The following is a 15,085-nucleotide window of genomic DNA, read 5'->3' on the forward strand; positions in this document are numbered from 1 at the left end:
TTTTCATCTGTCTTCAGTTTTGCCGTTCAAGTCATCGTCTTTTGTTTTGTGCAGTGCTTCAGTTTATGTATTCACTCAAACGTTTTAAGTTCACTGGTAGCATTCTACGGACTGTTTGCCGCTGGACGGCCGTGTCTTAAAGCTCTGGGTCTTGTGGGTTTTGTGTGTGTGTGTTTATCCATTGTTATTTAAGTGTTGCAGCCGGGTTGTGGTTATTGTTTGTTGGCAAGTTCTGTGTGTGATGTATGTGAACCCTGAATTGTTGTAGTCTGTTTGTGTTGTCTGGGTGTTAGTGCTGGGCTGGGTGGGGGTTTCTAGTCTGCTTATAGAGCGTGACACACACACACTCTCTCTCTCTCAGGTACACACACAAACACACACACACACACACACACACACACACACACACACACACACAGAGTAACCTTCCCAAACTGGGCGTGCGACATTGATCAACATCCTGATCCCTCTCCCTCCCCCATAACCTCCTCCCCCCTCCCCCTCCTCCCCCCTTACCACCCCTCCCCTCCCCCCCTCCCCCCAGGTCCCCCACCACACACACACACATTCATCTACACGCACGCGCGGCTCGCACACACTGCCAGTGCCGCCAGCACCTGGTTGTCATGACAACGCTGCCAACGCCTGCCGAGAGATCGAAGAGGGAGGGAGGGAGGTGAGTGAGCAGTGTGTGTGTGTGGAGGAAGGGGAGTGTGTGTGGAGGAGGAAGCAGCCACACGTTGTGACATTGACCGAGCCACAGGCAGCCACCAACACTCCGCCAGGCCGTGTAGCATTGCTGGGGTGTGTGTGTAGCTGACTGTGTGTGTGTGTGTGTGTGTAGCTGACAGTGTGACTGTGTGTGTGTGTGTGTAGCTGACAGTGTGTGTGTGTGTGTAGCTGACAGTGAGACTGTGTGTGTGTGTGTAGTACTGACTCGTTAGGAGGGAAAGAAGTGCGTGATGTGTCGTCAGAAATACAGGTGATTGTGGGTTCATCATCTTTCCCAGTGTGGGTATGTATGTCACTCTGTGTGTGTGTGTGTGTGTGTGTGTGTGTGTGTCACAAATTCAGCTGGTTTTAATAATCGTCCTGTGTGTGTGTGTGTGTGTAGCACACGGCTTGATGAATGATGAACTGATGACCAAACCTGGTAACTCTGGCGGTGATATCTGTTCACCAGGAGACAGACCACAGGTGAGAGAAATTATGTTGGGAATTTGAATGATTACTTTTCTGTCTCTGCCTCTGTGTCTGTCTGTCTGTCTCTCTCTGTCTCCCTCTCTCCCTCTCTCCACACACACACACACACACACACACACACACACACACACACACACACACACACACACACACACAGAGTTCAAAGATCATATCATTTTGTCACGTGTCCTCTGTTGATACAATATTAATTAATGTCCCAACTGGTTGTAGAGTGGAACAGGTCTCCAGTGACACTGACGTCACGGCAACAAGATGGTGGTTCACGTGCAGTGTTCACATCGATTGACATTCACCGTCAGCCCTGCGGCACACACCGCTCTGTAACACTCGCCACTCTGTAACACACACCGCTCTGTAACACTCGCCACTCTGTAACACACACCGCTCTGTAACACTCGCCACTCTGTAACACTCGCCACTCTGTAACACACCGCTCTGTAACACTCGCCACTCTGTAACACACGCCACTCTGTAACACACACCGCTCTGTAACACTCGCCACTCTGTAACACACGCCACTCTGTAACACACACCGCTCTGTAACACACGCCACTCTGTAACACTCGCCACTCTGTAACACACACCGCTCTGTAACACACGCCACTCTGTAACACTCGCCACTCTGTAACACACACCGCTCTGTAACACTCGCCACTCTGTAACACACACCACTCTGTAACACACGCCACTCTGTAACACACGCCACTCTGTAACACACGCCGCTCTTGTAACACTCGCCACTCTGTAACACACGCCGCTCTGTAACACACCGCTCTGTAACACACACCGCTCTGTAACACACACCGCTCTGTAACACACGCCGCTCTGTGACACACCGCTCTGTGACACACACCGCTCTGTAACACACACCGCTCTGTAACACACCGCTCTGTAACACACCGCTCTGTAACACACGCCACTCTGTAACACACACCGCTCTGTAACACACGCCGCTCTGTAACACACCGCTCTGTAACACTCGCCACTCTGTAACACACACCGCTCTGTAACACACACCGCTCTGTAACACACACCGCTCTGTAACACACACCGCTCTGTAACACACACCGCTCTGTAACACACACCGCTCTGTAACTCACACACTGCTCTGAATCGCACACCACTCTGTAACACACACACCGCTCTGTAACACACACCGCTCTGTTACACACTCCGCTCTGTATCAGATACCATTCTGTAACAAACTTTGTAACACACACACCGCTCTGTAACACACACCACTCTGACACTCACACCACTCTGTAACACACACCACTCTGACACTTTATATGTGCCATTGCCGTTGCATTGTGATGTTTGCGATGTGCAGTGAGTGGGAGCCATTCTCTCAGCGGGGCGTGCAGCACTCACTCCGCCAGCCATGGACGAAAACGACCAATCAGAATCCTTCCTCCAGTCGGACAACCAATCAGAATCCCTTATTCACCAAGCAGGAGATTCCCTCTTGACCTTAGTGAACTTGGCTTGCTTCGGCCTTGACCCAGTGGTGAGGACTTTGGCAGGTGGGGGGTGGACAGTGGTGACTGTGGTGGTGGTGGTGACGGTGGTGGTGGTGGTGACGGTGACGGTGACGGTGGTGGTGAGGGGGAGGGGGAGGGGCCAGAGACACCAACCTCCTGGACCTTGGGGCTGGCCTGTGCTCGGTCGTCTGCCCTGGCTGCTGCACAACCCGCACCTCAGGTCTGTGTGTGTGTGTGGGTGTGGGTGTGTGTGCGTGCGTGTGTCTTTCTCTCTGTGACTGTGTGTGTGTGTGTGTATGTATATATAATTGTGTGTGTGCGTGCGTGCGTGTCTCTCTCTGTGTGACTGTGTGTATACGTGTGTGTGCGTGCGTAAGCGCGCGCGCGTGTGTGTGTGTGTGCGTGCGCGCGTGTGTGTGTATGTGTGTGTGCGTGCAGACTGTCCCAGTTGCGGGAGGTGTACGGGGACGTGTACCAGGTGCGGTGTGGGGGGCGGAGGGTGGTGGTGGTCAGCGGACTGCAGGCCATAGTGGAAGGGCTGACCTCTCAGGGGGCACAACTCAGCGGCCGTCCGGACTTCTGCTCCTTCAGGGCCCTGTACCCCTCCTCCCGCCAGCAAGGTGGGGGTGTGGAGGGTGGGGGTGTGTGTGTGTGTGGGGGGGGGTGGGGGTGGCACGTGTGTGTGTGTGTGGGGTTGCGTCTGTGTGTTTGCGCCTGTGTATTTGTGACTGTGCGTGGGGGGGGGGGGGGGGGGGGGGGGGGGCGGATTGTGTGTGTGTGTGTGAATGACCATCACTCCATATGTGCATGTTCCCACCCCCTTCCCCCACCCCCCGCCCCCTCTAGGAACGACACACGGTGTTCCCCCCCACTCACTCCTCTCCCCTCCCCCTATGTGGACGACACACACTGTTTCCTGTCCCCTCCATGTGAACGACACACTCTGTTTCCTGTCCCCTCCATGTGAACGACACACGCTGTTTCCTGTCCCCCATGTGAACGACACACGCTGTTTCCTGTCCCCTCCATGTGAACGACACACTGTGTTTCCTGTCCCCCATGTGAACGACACACGCTGTTTCCTGTCCCCCATGTGAACGACACACGCTGTTTCCTGTCCCCCATGTGAACGACACACGCTGTTTCCTGTCCCCCATGTGAACGACACACTGTTTCCTGTCCCCCATGTGAACGACACACGCTGTTTCCTGTCCCCCATGTGAACGACACTGTTTCCTGTCCCCCATGTGAACGACACTGTGTTTCCTGTCCCCTATGTGAACGACACACTGTTTCCTGTCCCCCATGTGAACGACACACACAGTTTCCTGTCCCCCATGTGAACGACAGTGTTTCCTGTCCGCCAAGTGAACAACACACGCTGCCTCCTGTCCCCTATGTGAACGACACACAGTGTTTCCTGTCCCCCATGTGAACGACACACTGTGTTTCCTGTCCCCCATATGAACGACACAGTGTTTCCTGTCCCCCATGTGAACGACACACTGTTTCCTGTCCCCCATGTGAACGACACACGCTGTTTCCTGTCCCCCATGTGAACGACACATGCTGTTTCCTGTCCCCCATGTGAACGACACACCCTGCCTCCTGTCTTCAGGGGTGTGCACGGGCGACGTGAGCGAGGCCCAGCGGGTGAAGAAGCAGTTCATCAGCGCCGTGGTGGATGCCTACTGCTCCGACGCCGCCCGCATCGAAGACAAGCTGTCTTCGGAGATCGTCGACACTCTCAGTCAGCTCAGCGACCTCCACGTGCCCTTTGACCCCTCCCCTCTCCTCCACATGGCCTGCCTGAACGTGGCCTTGAACTTGACCTTTAGCCAGCGCTTTGACCCCACAGGGCGCGTGGCCAGCGAGATTCTGAGGACGTATGAGTGCAGGTGAGTGGCTGGCCTTGGCGACCGGAAGTTGACAGGATTCTTGCAGCAAAGTTCTGTATTGTTCATCTTTATTAATTTTGTGCTTTGGTGGTGGTGTTTTTTGCTGGTTGGGTTGTTGCTTTGTTCCTGTTGAATTGTGCTTTGGTGGCGGTGTTTTGATTAGTTGTTTGATGTGGTGGTGGTGGTGTTTTGATTGGTTGGTTGTTGTGGTGGTGGTGTTTTCAATGGTGGTTTGTCGTGGTGTTTTCATTGGTTGTTTGATGTGGTGGTGGTGTTTTCATTGGTTGTTTGATGTGATGGTGGTGTTTTCAATGGTGGTTATGGTGGTGGTGTTTTCATTGGTTGTTTGATGTGGTGGTGGTGGTGTTTTCATTGGTTGGTTGTTGTGGTGGTGGTTGTGTTTTCATTGGTTATTTGTTGTGGTGGTGGTTGTGTTTTCATTGGTTGTTTGTTGTGGTGGTGGTGTTTTGATTGGTTGTTTGTTGTTGTTGTGGTGGTGTTTTGATTGGTTGTTTGTTGTTGTGGTGGTGGTGTTTTCATTGGTTGTTTTTGTTGTGGTGGTGTTTTCATTGGTTGATGTGGTGGTGGTGTTTTCATTGGTTGATGTGGTGGTGGTGGTGTTTTCATTGGTTGATGTGGTGGTGGTGGTGTTTTCATTGGTTGATGTGGTGGTGGTGGTCCTCTGTCAACATGTCAGACCTCCTCTCAGTGTTTGGTTTTATTGACACTGGCCGCTTTAGCACGACAGCTGGTGTTCATTTTGTGTCGCGTTGCGTTGTGTCGTGTCGTGTTGTGTTGTATTGTGTTGTATATGGTTTGATTTTGTTTGGTTTTGTTTTAGGGTTTTGTTGTTTTTTGCTTGTTTTTTTTTTTTTATTGTTGGTTTTTGTTTTTTTTTTTTTGTTTGTGTGTGTGTGTGTGTTTTGTTTTGTTTTTTTGTTGTTGTTTTTTTGTTTGTTTGTTGTTGTTGGTGGTGTTGTTGTTGTTTTTTGGGGGGAGGTTGCTGCTTGTTGTTTTGTTTTTTGGGGGGTATGGAGGGGGAGGTCACAACAAATTTCTTTGTGTGAAATTCAAGCTGCTCTCTCCTGGGATGGTGCATCCCACGGTACACTGCCACCCTTTCTGCCCGCAGTGTGTTTGTTCCACTGTGGAAGTTAGGTTTTCTGCAGGCCTGTGCCAGGGACAACCCTTTTGTTGCCAGGGACAACCCTTTTGTTGCCAGGGACAACCCTTTTGTTGCCAGGGACAACCCTTTTGTTGCCAGGGACAACCCTTTTGTTGCCAGGGACAACCCATTTGTTGCCTTTTGTTGCCTGTGTAATGACGGGAATCCACTCCGTGCTCACTGGCTTTTCAGTTTCAGTTTCTCAAGGACGCGCCACTGCGTTCGGATAAATCCATATACGCTACACCACATCTTCTAGGGAATGGCCTGACCCAGCAGCATAACCCAACGCACTTAGTCAGGCCTTGTGTGCATGATGACATGTTTGATTAGTCCGGCCTTGTGTGCATGATGACATGTTTGATTAGTCAGGCCTTGTGTGCATGATGACATGTTTGATTAGTCAGGCCTTGTGTGCATGATGACATGTTTGATTAGTCCGGCCTTGTGTGCATGATGACATGTTTGATTAGTCAGGCCTTGTGTGCATGATGACATGTTTGATTAGTCAGGCCTTGTGTGCATGATGACATGTTTGATTAGTCCGGCCTTGTGTGCATGATGACATGTTTGATTAGTCAGGCCTTGTGTGCATGACATGTTTGATTAGTCAGGCCTTGTGTGCATGATGACATGTTTGATTAGTCAGGCCTTGTGTGCATGATGACATGTTTGATTAGTCAGGCCTTGTGTGCATGATGACATGTTTGATTAGTCAGGCCTTGTGTGCATGATGACATGTTTGATTAGTCAGGCCTTGTGTGCATGACATGTTTGATTAGTCAGGCCTTGTGTGCATGACATGTTTGATTAGTCAGGCCTTGTGTGCATGACATGTTTGATTAGTCAGGCCTTGTGTGCATGACATGTTTGATTAGTCAGGCCTTGTGTGCATGATATGTTTGTGTAACTGTCAGAGTGGACTTCTTCCACAGAATTTGCCAGAGGACAACACTTGTTGTCATGGGTTCTGTTTTAGTGTGCCAAGTGCGTGCTGATAGATAGATAGATAGACAGACAGACAGACAGACAGACACAGATAGGTGTAGATACTTACATGGCGCCTATTCTCGGTCGGAGACCAAGCTTTTTACAAACACGGTCATTTGCACAACAGGCTGCCTTCATGGGGAGAGCCGACTGACGGGCGCTCATCATTCGTTTCCTGTGTCATTCAGTCAGGTACGCACACATGCACACTCAGAAAGCTATGTAAGACTTTCACGTGTATGACCGTTTGGTTTTTATTTACCCCGCTATGTAGGCAGCCACACTCCCTTTTAAGGGCTGTGCATGCTGGGTATGTTGTTTCCATAACCCACCGAACGCTGACTTGGATTACAAGATCTTAAACTTGCGTATTTGATCTTCTGCGTGCGAAGGGGGTTCAAGCACAAACAGGTCCGCACATAATTTATGTTGACCTTGGATATCGGAAAAATATCCACCCTTTAGATTCGAACCTGGGACCCTCAGACTGACAGTCCAGCGTTTTAACCCGTCGGCTACTGCTGCACGCGAGACTTCGATTTGTCATCTCATCCGGGTGTTACAGGGGATGATGATGCCTGTTACAGGGGATGATGTTTGTTACAGGGGATGATGATGCCTGTTACAGGGGATGATGTTTGTTACAGGGGATGATGGTGCCTGTTACAGGGGATGATGTTTGTTACAGGGGATGATGTTACAGGGGATGATGATGCCTGTTACAGGGGCTGATGATGGCTGTTACAGGGGATGATGATGCCTGTTACAGGGGATGATGTTTGTTACAGGGGATGATGATGCCTGTTACAGGGGATGATGTTTGTTACAGGGGATGATGATGCCTGTTACAGGGGATGATGTTTGTTACAGGGGATGATGGTGCCTGTTACAGGGGATGATGTTACAGGGGATGATGATGCCTGTTACAGGGGCTGATGATGCCTCTTACAGGGGATGATGATGCCTGTTACGGGGGGATGATGTTTGTTACAGGGGCTGTTGGTGGCTGTTACAGGGGATGATGGCTGTTACAAGGGATGATGTTTGTTACAGGGGATGTTTGTTACAGGGGATGATGATGCCTGTTACAGGGGATGATGTTACAGGGGATGATGATGCCTGTTACAGGGGCTGATGATGCCTCTTACAGGGGATGATGATGGCTGTTACAGGGGATGATGATGCCTGTTACGGGGGGATGATGTTTGTTACAGGGGCTGTTGGTGGCTGTTACAGGGGATGATGGCTGTTACAAGGGATGATGTTTGTTACAGGGGATGATGGTGGCTGTGACAGGGGATGATGGTGGCTGTTACAGGGGATGATGGTGTTACAGGGGATGATGGTGGCTGTGACAGGGGATGATGGTGGCTGTTACAGGGGATGATGGTGGCTGTTTACAGGGGATGATGGCTGTTACAGGGCTGATGCCTGTTAAGGGGATGTTTGTTACAGGGGATGATGATGGCTGTTACAGGGGCTGATGCCTGTTAAGGGGATGTTTGTTACAGGGGATGATGGTGGCTGTTACAGGGGATGATGGTGGCTGTTACATTGGATGATGGCTGTTACAGGGGCTGATGATGGCTGTTACAGGGGATGGTGCCTGTTACAGGGGATGATGGTGCCTGTTCTGTTACAGGGGATGGTGGTGCCTGTTACAGGAGATGGTGCCTGTTACAGGGGATGATGCCTGTTACAGGGGATGATGATGCCTGTTACAGGGGATGATGATGGCTGTTACAGGGGCTGATGTTTGTTGCAGGGGATGATGATGCCTGTTACAGGGATGATGATGGCTGTTACAGGGGATGGTGGTGCCTGTTACAGGGGATGATGCCTGTTACAGGGGATGATGATGCCTGTTACAGGGGATGATGATGGCTGTTACAGGGGCTGATGTTTGTTGCAGGGCAACTGCCTTCCAGATGAACGCTGTGGATTACCTGCCCCTGCTCAAGGTGTTCGTCACTGATGATCACGTGACCTGCATCCAGCAACTGTCCGCCCAGCAGACTGAGTTGAACCGCCGTCTGCTGAACCTGCACAAAGTACCTGTACATTTCTTGTGTGTGTGTGTGTGTGTGTGTGTCAATGTCTGATGCTGTATGGCCCCCTCCCAGTTCCCACTCCTTTCTCTGTGACTCTCACGTGCGGAATGGCCGGTGACTGATCGCCATTTTGATGCCATTTCCACACACCCAACCTTTCTGTTTGAACTTGAGTCTTCTGTCTTTTCTTTGTTTAAATGTACGTGTGCACCTCATGTGAGGTGCGTCACGTGCAGTGCGTCACGTGGGGTGCTTCACGTGCAGTGCGTCACGTGTGCTTCATGTGCAGTGTGTCACGTGGGGTGTTTCACGTGCAGTGTGTCACGTGCAGTGCGTCACGTGGGGTGCGTCACGTGCATGCCCCCCTTTCTGACCCCCCACAGGACACGTACGACCCTGGCAGTCTGCGTGACGTGACGGACCAGCTGCTGCTGCTGCTGGACAGTGGGGAGGACGGGGGGCTGCTGCCCAAGGACGACCTCCACTGCCTCCTCCTCGACCTGGCTGGGCTGGGCTTCCAGGCGGTGGCCGTGACCTTGACCTGGCTGCTGGGCTACATGGCCTTGAACCCCGACACCCAGACCCGGGTTCACCAGGAGCTGGACAGCGTGGTGGGGCGGAGTCGCCTGCCCTGTCTTGACGACCAGCCTTACCTCCCTTTGACGGAGGCCGTGATCTACGAGGTGCAGCGCCTGGCGTCAGTGCGGCCCTTCCTCGTCCCCCACAGAGCGGAGACGGCAGTCCGGCTGCAAGGTGACGCCCTCTGGTCACGTGGTGACGCCCTCTGGTTACATTGGAGTGCTGTCTTCTTACGTGGTAGCACTGTCTGGTTACAAGCTTACACAGTGTAGTAATATTCTAACGCTGTCTGGTTACATTGCAACACTGTGTGGTGGCATGGTAACACTGTGTGGTTACATTGTAACACAGTGTGGTTGCATGGTAACACTGTGTGGTGGCATGGTAACACTGTGTGGTTACATTGTAACGCTGTCTGGTTACATTGTAACACTGTGTGGTGGCATGGTAACACTGTGTGGTTACATTGTAACACAGTGTGGTTGCATGGTAACACTGTGTGGTTACATTGTAACGCTGTCTGGTTACATTGTAACACTGTGTGGTTGCATGGTAACGCTGTTCGTTTACATTGTAACGCTGTCTGGTTACATTGTAACACTGTGTGGTTGCATGGTAACGCTGTTTGTTTACATTGTAACGCTGTCTGGTTACATTGCAACACTGTGTGGTGGCATGGTAACACTGTGTGGTTACATTGTAACGCTGTCTGGTTACATTGTAACACAGTGTGGTTGCATGGTAACGCTGTTTGTTTACATTGTAACGCTGTCTGGTTACATTGTAACACGTTGTGGTGGCATAGTAATACTGTGTGGTTACATAACATCTATGTCAGTGACTGTCAACATGCACTGTATAAACATCTATGTCAGTGACTGTCAACAGGCACCATATAAACACCATCTCAGTGGCTGTCAACAGGCACCATATAAACATCTCTCCATCTCAGTGGCTGTCAACAGACACCATATAAACACCATCTTAGTGGCTGTCAACAGACACCATATAAACACCATCTCAGTGGCTGTCAACAGGCACCATATAAACATCTCTCCAACTTAGTGGCTGTCAACAGGCACCATATAAACACCATCTCAGTGGCTGTCAACAGGCACCATATAAACATCTCTCCATCTTACTGGCTGTCAACAGACACCATATAAACACCATCTCAGTGGCTGTCAACAGACACCATATAAACACCATCTCAGTGGCTGTCAACAGACACCATATAAACACCATCTCAGTGGCTGTCAGCAGCAGACAGTGTTTTCTGTGTTGCAGGTTATGAGGTTCCCGCTGACTCCGTGGTGCTGTTCAACGTGTGGTCACTTCATCACGATGCCCGCTACTGGCCAGACCCCCTCCGGTTCAACCCCTACAGGTGACCCCACCCCCACCCCCGTTCACACACACACACACACACACACACATACGAGATGTCAGTGAAGGGTTGTCACCACACTGAGTTAAGTCGGAGCTTACAGGTCAGAATGTCAGTGAAGGGCTGTCACCTCACTGTCATGAGACAGAGCTTACAGGTCAGGATGTCAGTGAAGGGCTGTCACCTCACTGTCATGAGACAGAGCTTACAGGTCAGGATGTCAGTGAAGGGCTGTCACCTCACTGTCATGAGACCGAGCTTACAGGTCAGGATGTCAGTGAAGGGCTGTCACCTCACTGTCATGAGACAGCTTACAGGTCAGAATGTCAGTGAAGGGCTGTCACCTCACTGTCATGAGACAGAGCTTACAGGTCAGGATGTCAGTGAAGGGCTGTCACCTCACTGTCATGAGACAGAGCTTACAGGTCAGGATGTCAGTGAAGGGCTGTCATCATGGATGTGTACAATTCAGGGCTTGTCATGTCACATGGATGTGCGCCCCGTGTCCAGCTCACTGTGTGTGACAATGTGTGATGTCATGTCCAGGTCAGTGTGTGACAAACACCATGTGATGTCATGTCCAGCTTACAGTGTGTGACAAACACCATGTGATGTCATGTCCAGGTCAGTGTGTCACAATGTGTGATGTCATGTCCAGGTCAGTGTGTGACAAACACCATGTGATGTCATGTCCAGGTCAGTGTGTGACAATGTGATGTCATGTCCAGGTCAGTGTGTGACAATGTGTGATGTCATGTCCAGGTCACTGTGTGTGACAATGTGTCATGTCATGTCCAGGTCACAGTGTGTGACAATGTGTGACGTCATGTCCCCAGGTTTCTGACGAAGGACAACGTCCTGGAGATCCCAGACCACTTCCTGCTGTACGGTGCCGGTCAGCGCCGCTGTCCTGGGGAGAGCCTGGCCGACGTCCAGATCTTCCTCTTCTTCGCTGCCCTCATGCACCAGTTACGGGTCCTGCCGGCCCGACCACACATGACGCTAGAGGGCGTCTTTGATCACCTGCTGAGGCCCAAGAGCTTCCAGGTGATGGTCATGGAGAGAGACTGATCATGGTGTGTGTGAATGGAGAGACTGATCATGGTGTGTGAATGGAGATCCCAGACCACTTCCTGCTGTACGGTGTGTTTGAATGGAGAGACTGATCATGGTGTGTGAATGGAGAGACTGATCATGGTGTGTTTGAATGGAGAGAGACTGATCATGGTGTGTTTGAATGGAGAGAGACTGATCATGGTGTGTGTGAATGGAGAGAGACTGATCATGGGGTGTGTGAATGGAGAGAGACTGATCATGGTGTGTGAATGGAGAGACTGATCATGGTGTGTGTGAATGGAGAGAGACTGATCATGGTGTGTGTGAATGGAGAGAGACTGATCATGGTGTGTTTGAATGGAGAGAGACTGATCATGGGGTGTGTGAATGGAGAGAGACTGATCATGGTGTGTTTGAATGGAGAGAGACTGATCATGGTGTGTTTGAATGAAGAGAGACTGATCATGGTGTGTTTGAATGGAGAGAGACTGATCATGGTGTGTTTGAATGGAGAGAGACTGATCATGGTGTGTGTGAATGGAGAGAGACTGATCATGGTGTGTGAATGGAGAGAGACTGATCATGGTGTGTGATCATGGTGTGTTTGAATGGAGAGACTGATCATGGTGTGTGAATGAAGAGACTGATCATGGTGTGTTTGAATGAAGAGAGACTGATCATGGTGTGTTTGAATGGAGAGAGACTGATCATGGGGTGTGTGAATGGAGAGAGACTGATCATGGTGTTTGAATGGAGAGAGACTGATCATGGTGTGTGCATGGAGAGAGACTGATCATGGTGTGTTTGAATGGAGAGACTGATCATGGTGTGTGTGAACGCTGTCTGTGTGATGAAACGAAAAGCAAGATGTTTTCAGTCGGGGCAGAGAAAAAGAAAGGTGTACCAGGTGTTATAGAACTGAATTGCAAGCCGTGTCCTTTGCCTGTTGAGGAAAATGATCCTGCATGACTGTGTGTGTCTGAAAGATGGCGGAGTAAAAGACCTTGAAGTGAACAACGCCCTCTGTCTTCTTATTGAGAGAATGCTTGGTGGTGGTGGTGGTAGTAGCTGTGGGGTTCACAAAACCTGGCAATCCACAGCAACAGCAGCGTGTGTCAGCAACAGACAGCACACACCAACTGCGCTCTCACTGCCCCCCCTCCCCACACCCCTCCACAGACATGACTCACAGACAGCTAAAGCACCACTTGACGTGAATACTTCCATGGCGCCTATCCCCACGGACAGCTAAAGCACCACTTGACGTGAATACTTCCATGGCGCCTATCCCCACGGACAGCTAAAGCACCACTTGACGTGAATACTTCCATGGCGCCTATCCCCACGGACAGCTAAAGCACCACTTGACGTGAATACTTACATGGCGCCTATCCTCGATCGGAGACCAAGCTCTAAGCGCTTTCCACGGGGTCATTTGTACAACAGGCTGCCTACCTGGGTAGAGTGGACTGACGGCTGCCACTGGTCGCTTATCAGTTGTTTCCTGTATCATTCAACTATATTCTAGGCACACTCACATACACACTCAGACAGACATGTGGTCCTTTAGCTGTCCGTGAGGACAGACATGCTTATGACCGTTTTGTTTATTTACCTGACCATGTAGGCAGTCTAGTCATAATCCGTTTTCGGGGTGTGCATGCTGGGTATGTTCTTGTTTTCATAACCCACCGAACACGGACATGGATTCCAGGATCTTTAACTTGCGTGTTTCATCTTCTGCGTGCGTATACACACGAAGGGGGTTCAGGCACTAGCAGGTCTGCACATATGTTGACCTGGGAGATCGGAAAAAATATCCACCCTTTGCCCACCAGGCGCCGTTACCGAGATTCGAACGCGGGACCCTCAGATTGAAAATCCAACGCTTTAACCACTTGGCCATTGCGCCCGGGAACCTTCAGTTTCCTTGTTGGGGCGTGGTGAAACAGGTCACCATGTCCTTCACCCTGCCCCCACCAGTCCACAGGTCACCATGTCCTTCACCCTGCCCCCACCAGTCCACAGGTCACCATGTCCTTCACCCTGCCCCCACCAGTCCACAGGTCACCATGTCCTTCACCCTGCCCCCACCAGTCCACAGGTCACCAAGTCCTTCACCCTGCCCCCACCAGTCCACAGGTCACCAAGTCCTTCACCCTGCCCCCACCAGCCCACAGGTCACCATGTCCTTCACCTTGCCCCCACCAATCCACAGGTCACCATGTCCTTCACCCTGCCCCCACCAATCCACAGGTCACCATGTCCTTCACCCTGCCCCCACCAGTCCACAGGTCACCATGTCCTTCACCCTGCCCCCACCAATCCACAGGTCACCATGTCCTTCACCCTGCCCCCACCAGTCCAGAGGTCACCATGTCCTTCACCTTGCCCCCACCAGTCCAGAGGTGTGCCCCATTACAAAGCCAGTGTTTGCGGTTTGCTTCCCACACTGGACTTGATATCAACTCCCCGGCTCTGCTAGACCTTGGGTGGTGGTCTGGAAGCAGGCCTTTCCAATGAGACAATAAACTGAGTCGTGTGTTCAGCATGCACTTACCGCACTTTAAAAATAAAAAAAAAAAAAAAAAAAATTGCAGCAACAGAAGTTTGTCCCTCTTAAAAAGAACATCGTTATTTAGGAAATCCACTCTGATGGTGGATGGCATGTGTCCATCAAGATCGATGATGACCATCGTTGTCATCCAGCTGGGGGATGGGGGGAGGGTGGTGGTGGGGAGGGGGGGGATGCTCATGAATCTATCTGTGAGTGCGCAGATGGCTGAATAGTCCAATCTGCGCACGAAATGTTCGCTGACAGTTGGGGCAGACAAAGACAGGCATATCATTGTCAGGGAGCTTGTTTGCCCGTGACTTTCTGGCCTGCCTCTTCTGAACAGCTGCAGCAGTCCTGTTGGCCTCGCACAACTTGGCACCTTTGTGCACAGCAGCGCGCCATTTGTCACGGTCCGCTGCAGATTCCTCCCAGGAGTCAGGGTTGATATCAAATGCTTTGAGAGACTTTCAGAGTATCTCTGAAGCGCTTCTTCTGACCTCCGTGTGATCTCTTCCCTTGCTGCAGCTCGCCATAGAAGAGCCTTTTGGGCAGCCGATGGTCTGGCATGCGCGCCACGTGTCCAGTCCAGCGAAGCTGGGACTGCATCAGGATGGTGAAGATGCTGGGAAGGGTGGCTTTTGCAAGCACCTCCGTGTCTGGGGTCCTGTCTTGCCACTTGATGTTCAGTAGCTTCCTT

General features: G+C 51.2%; 1 protein-coding gene and 1 long non-coding RNA gene across 2 annotated transcripts; both read left to right on the forward strand.

The window, feature by feature from the left end:
- Nucleotides 1-876: 876 nt before the first annotated feature.
- LOC143287948 (uncharacterized) lies at nucleotides 877-2,733 on the forward strand. The gene is made up of 3 exons (XR_013056022.1): nucleotides 877-1,015; nucleotides 1,115-1,197; nucleotides 2,555-2,733. It is a non-coding gene; the product is annotated as an uncharacterized LOC143287948 (long non-coding RNA).
- A 34-nt stretch (nucleotides 2,734-2,767) lies between these two features.
- On the forward strand, nucleotides 2,768-11,905 carry LOC143288231 (cytochrome P450 1A2-like; the record flags this gene model as incomplete). Its single annotated transcript, XM_076596581.1, has 7 exons — nucleotides 2,768-2,925; nucleotides 3,144-3,325; nucleotides 4,324-4,603; nucleotides 8,671-8,809; nucleotides 9,193-9,562; nucleotides 10,676-10,775; nucleotides 11,612-11,905. Coding segments are annotated over 7 exons (1,464 nt in total), but the record flags the coding sequence as incomplete, so codon positions are not given.
- Between the last annotated feature and the right edge of the window lie 3,180 nt (nucleotides 11,906-15,085).

This window comes from Babylonia areolata, chromosome 12 (genome assembly GCF_041734735.1).
Source record: "Babylonia areolata isolate BAREFJ2019XMU chromosome 12, ASM4173473v1, whole genome shotgun sequence".
Lineage (NCBI taxonomy): Eukaryota > Metazoa > Mollusca > Gastropoda > Neogastropoda > Buccinidae > Babylonia > Babylonia areolata.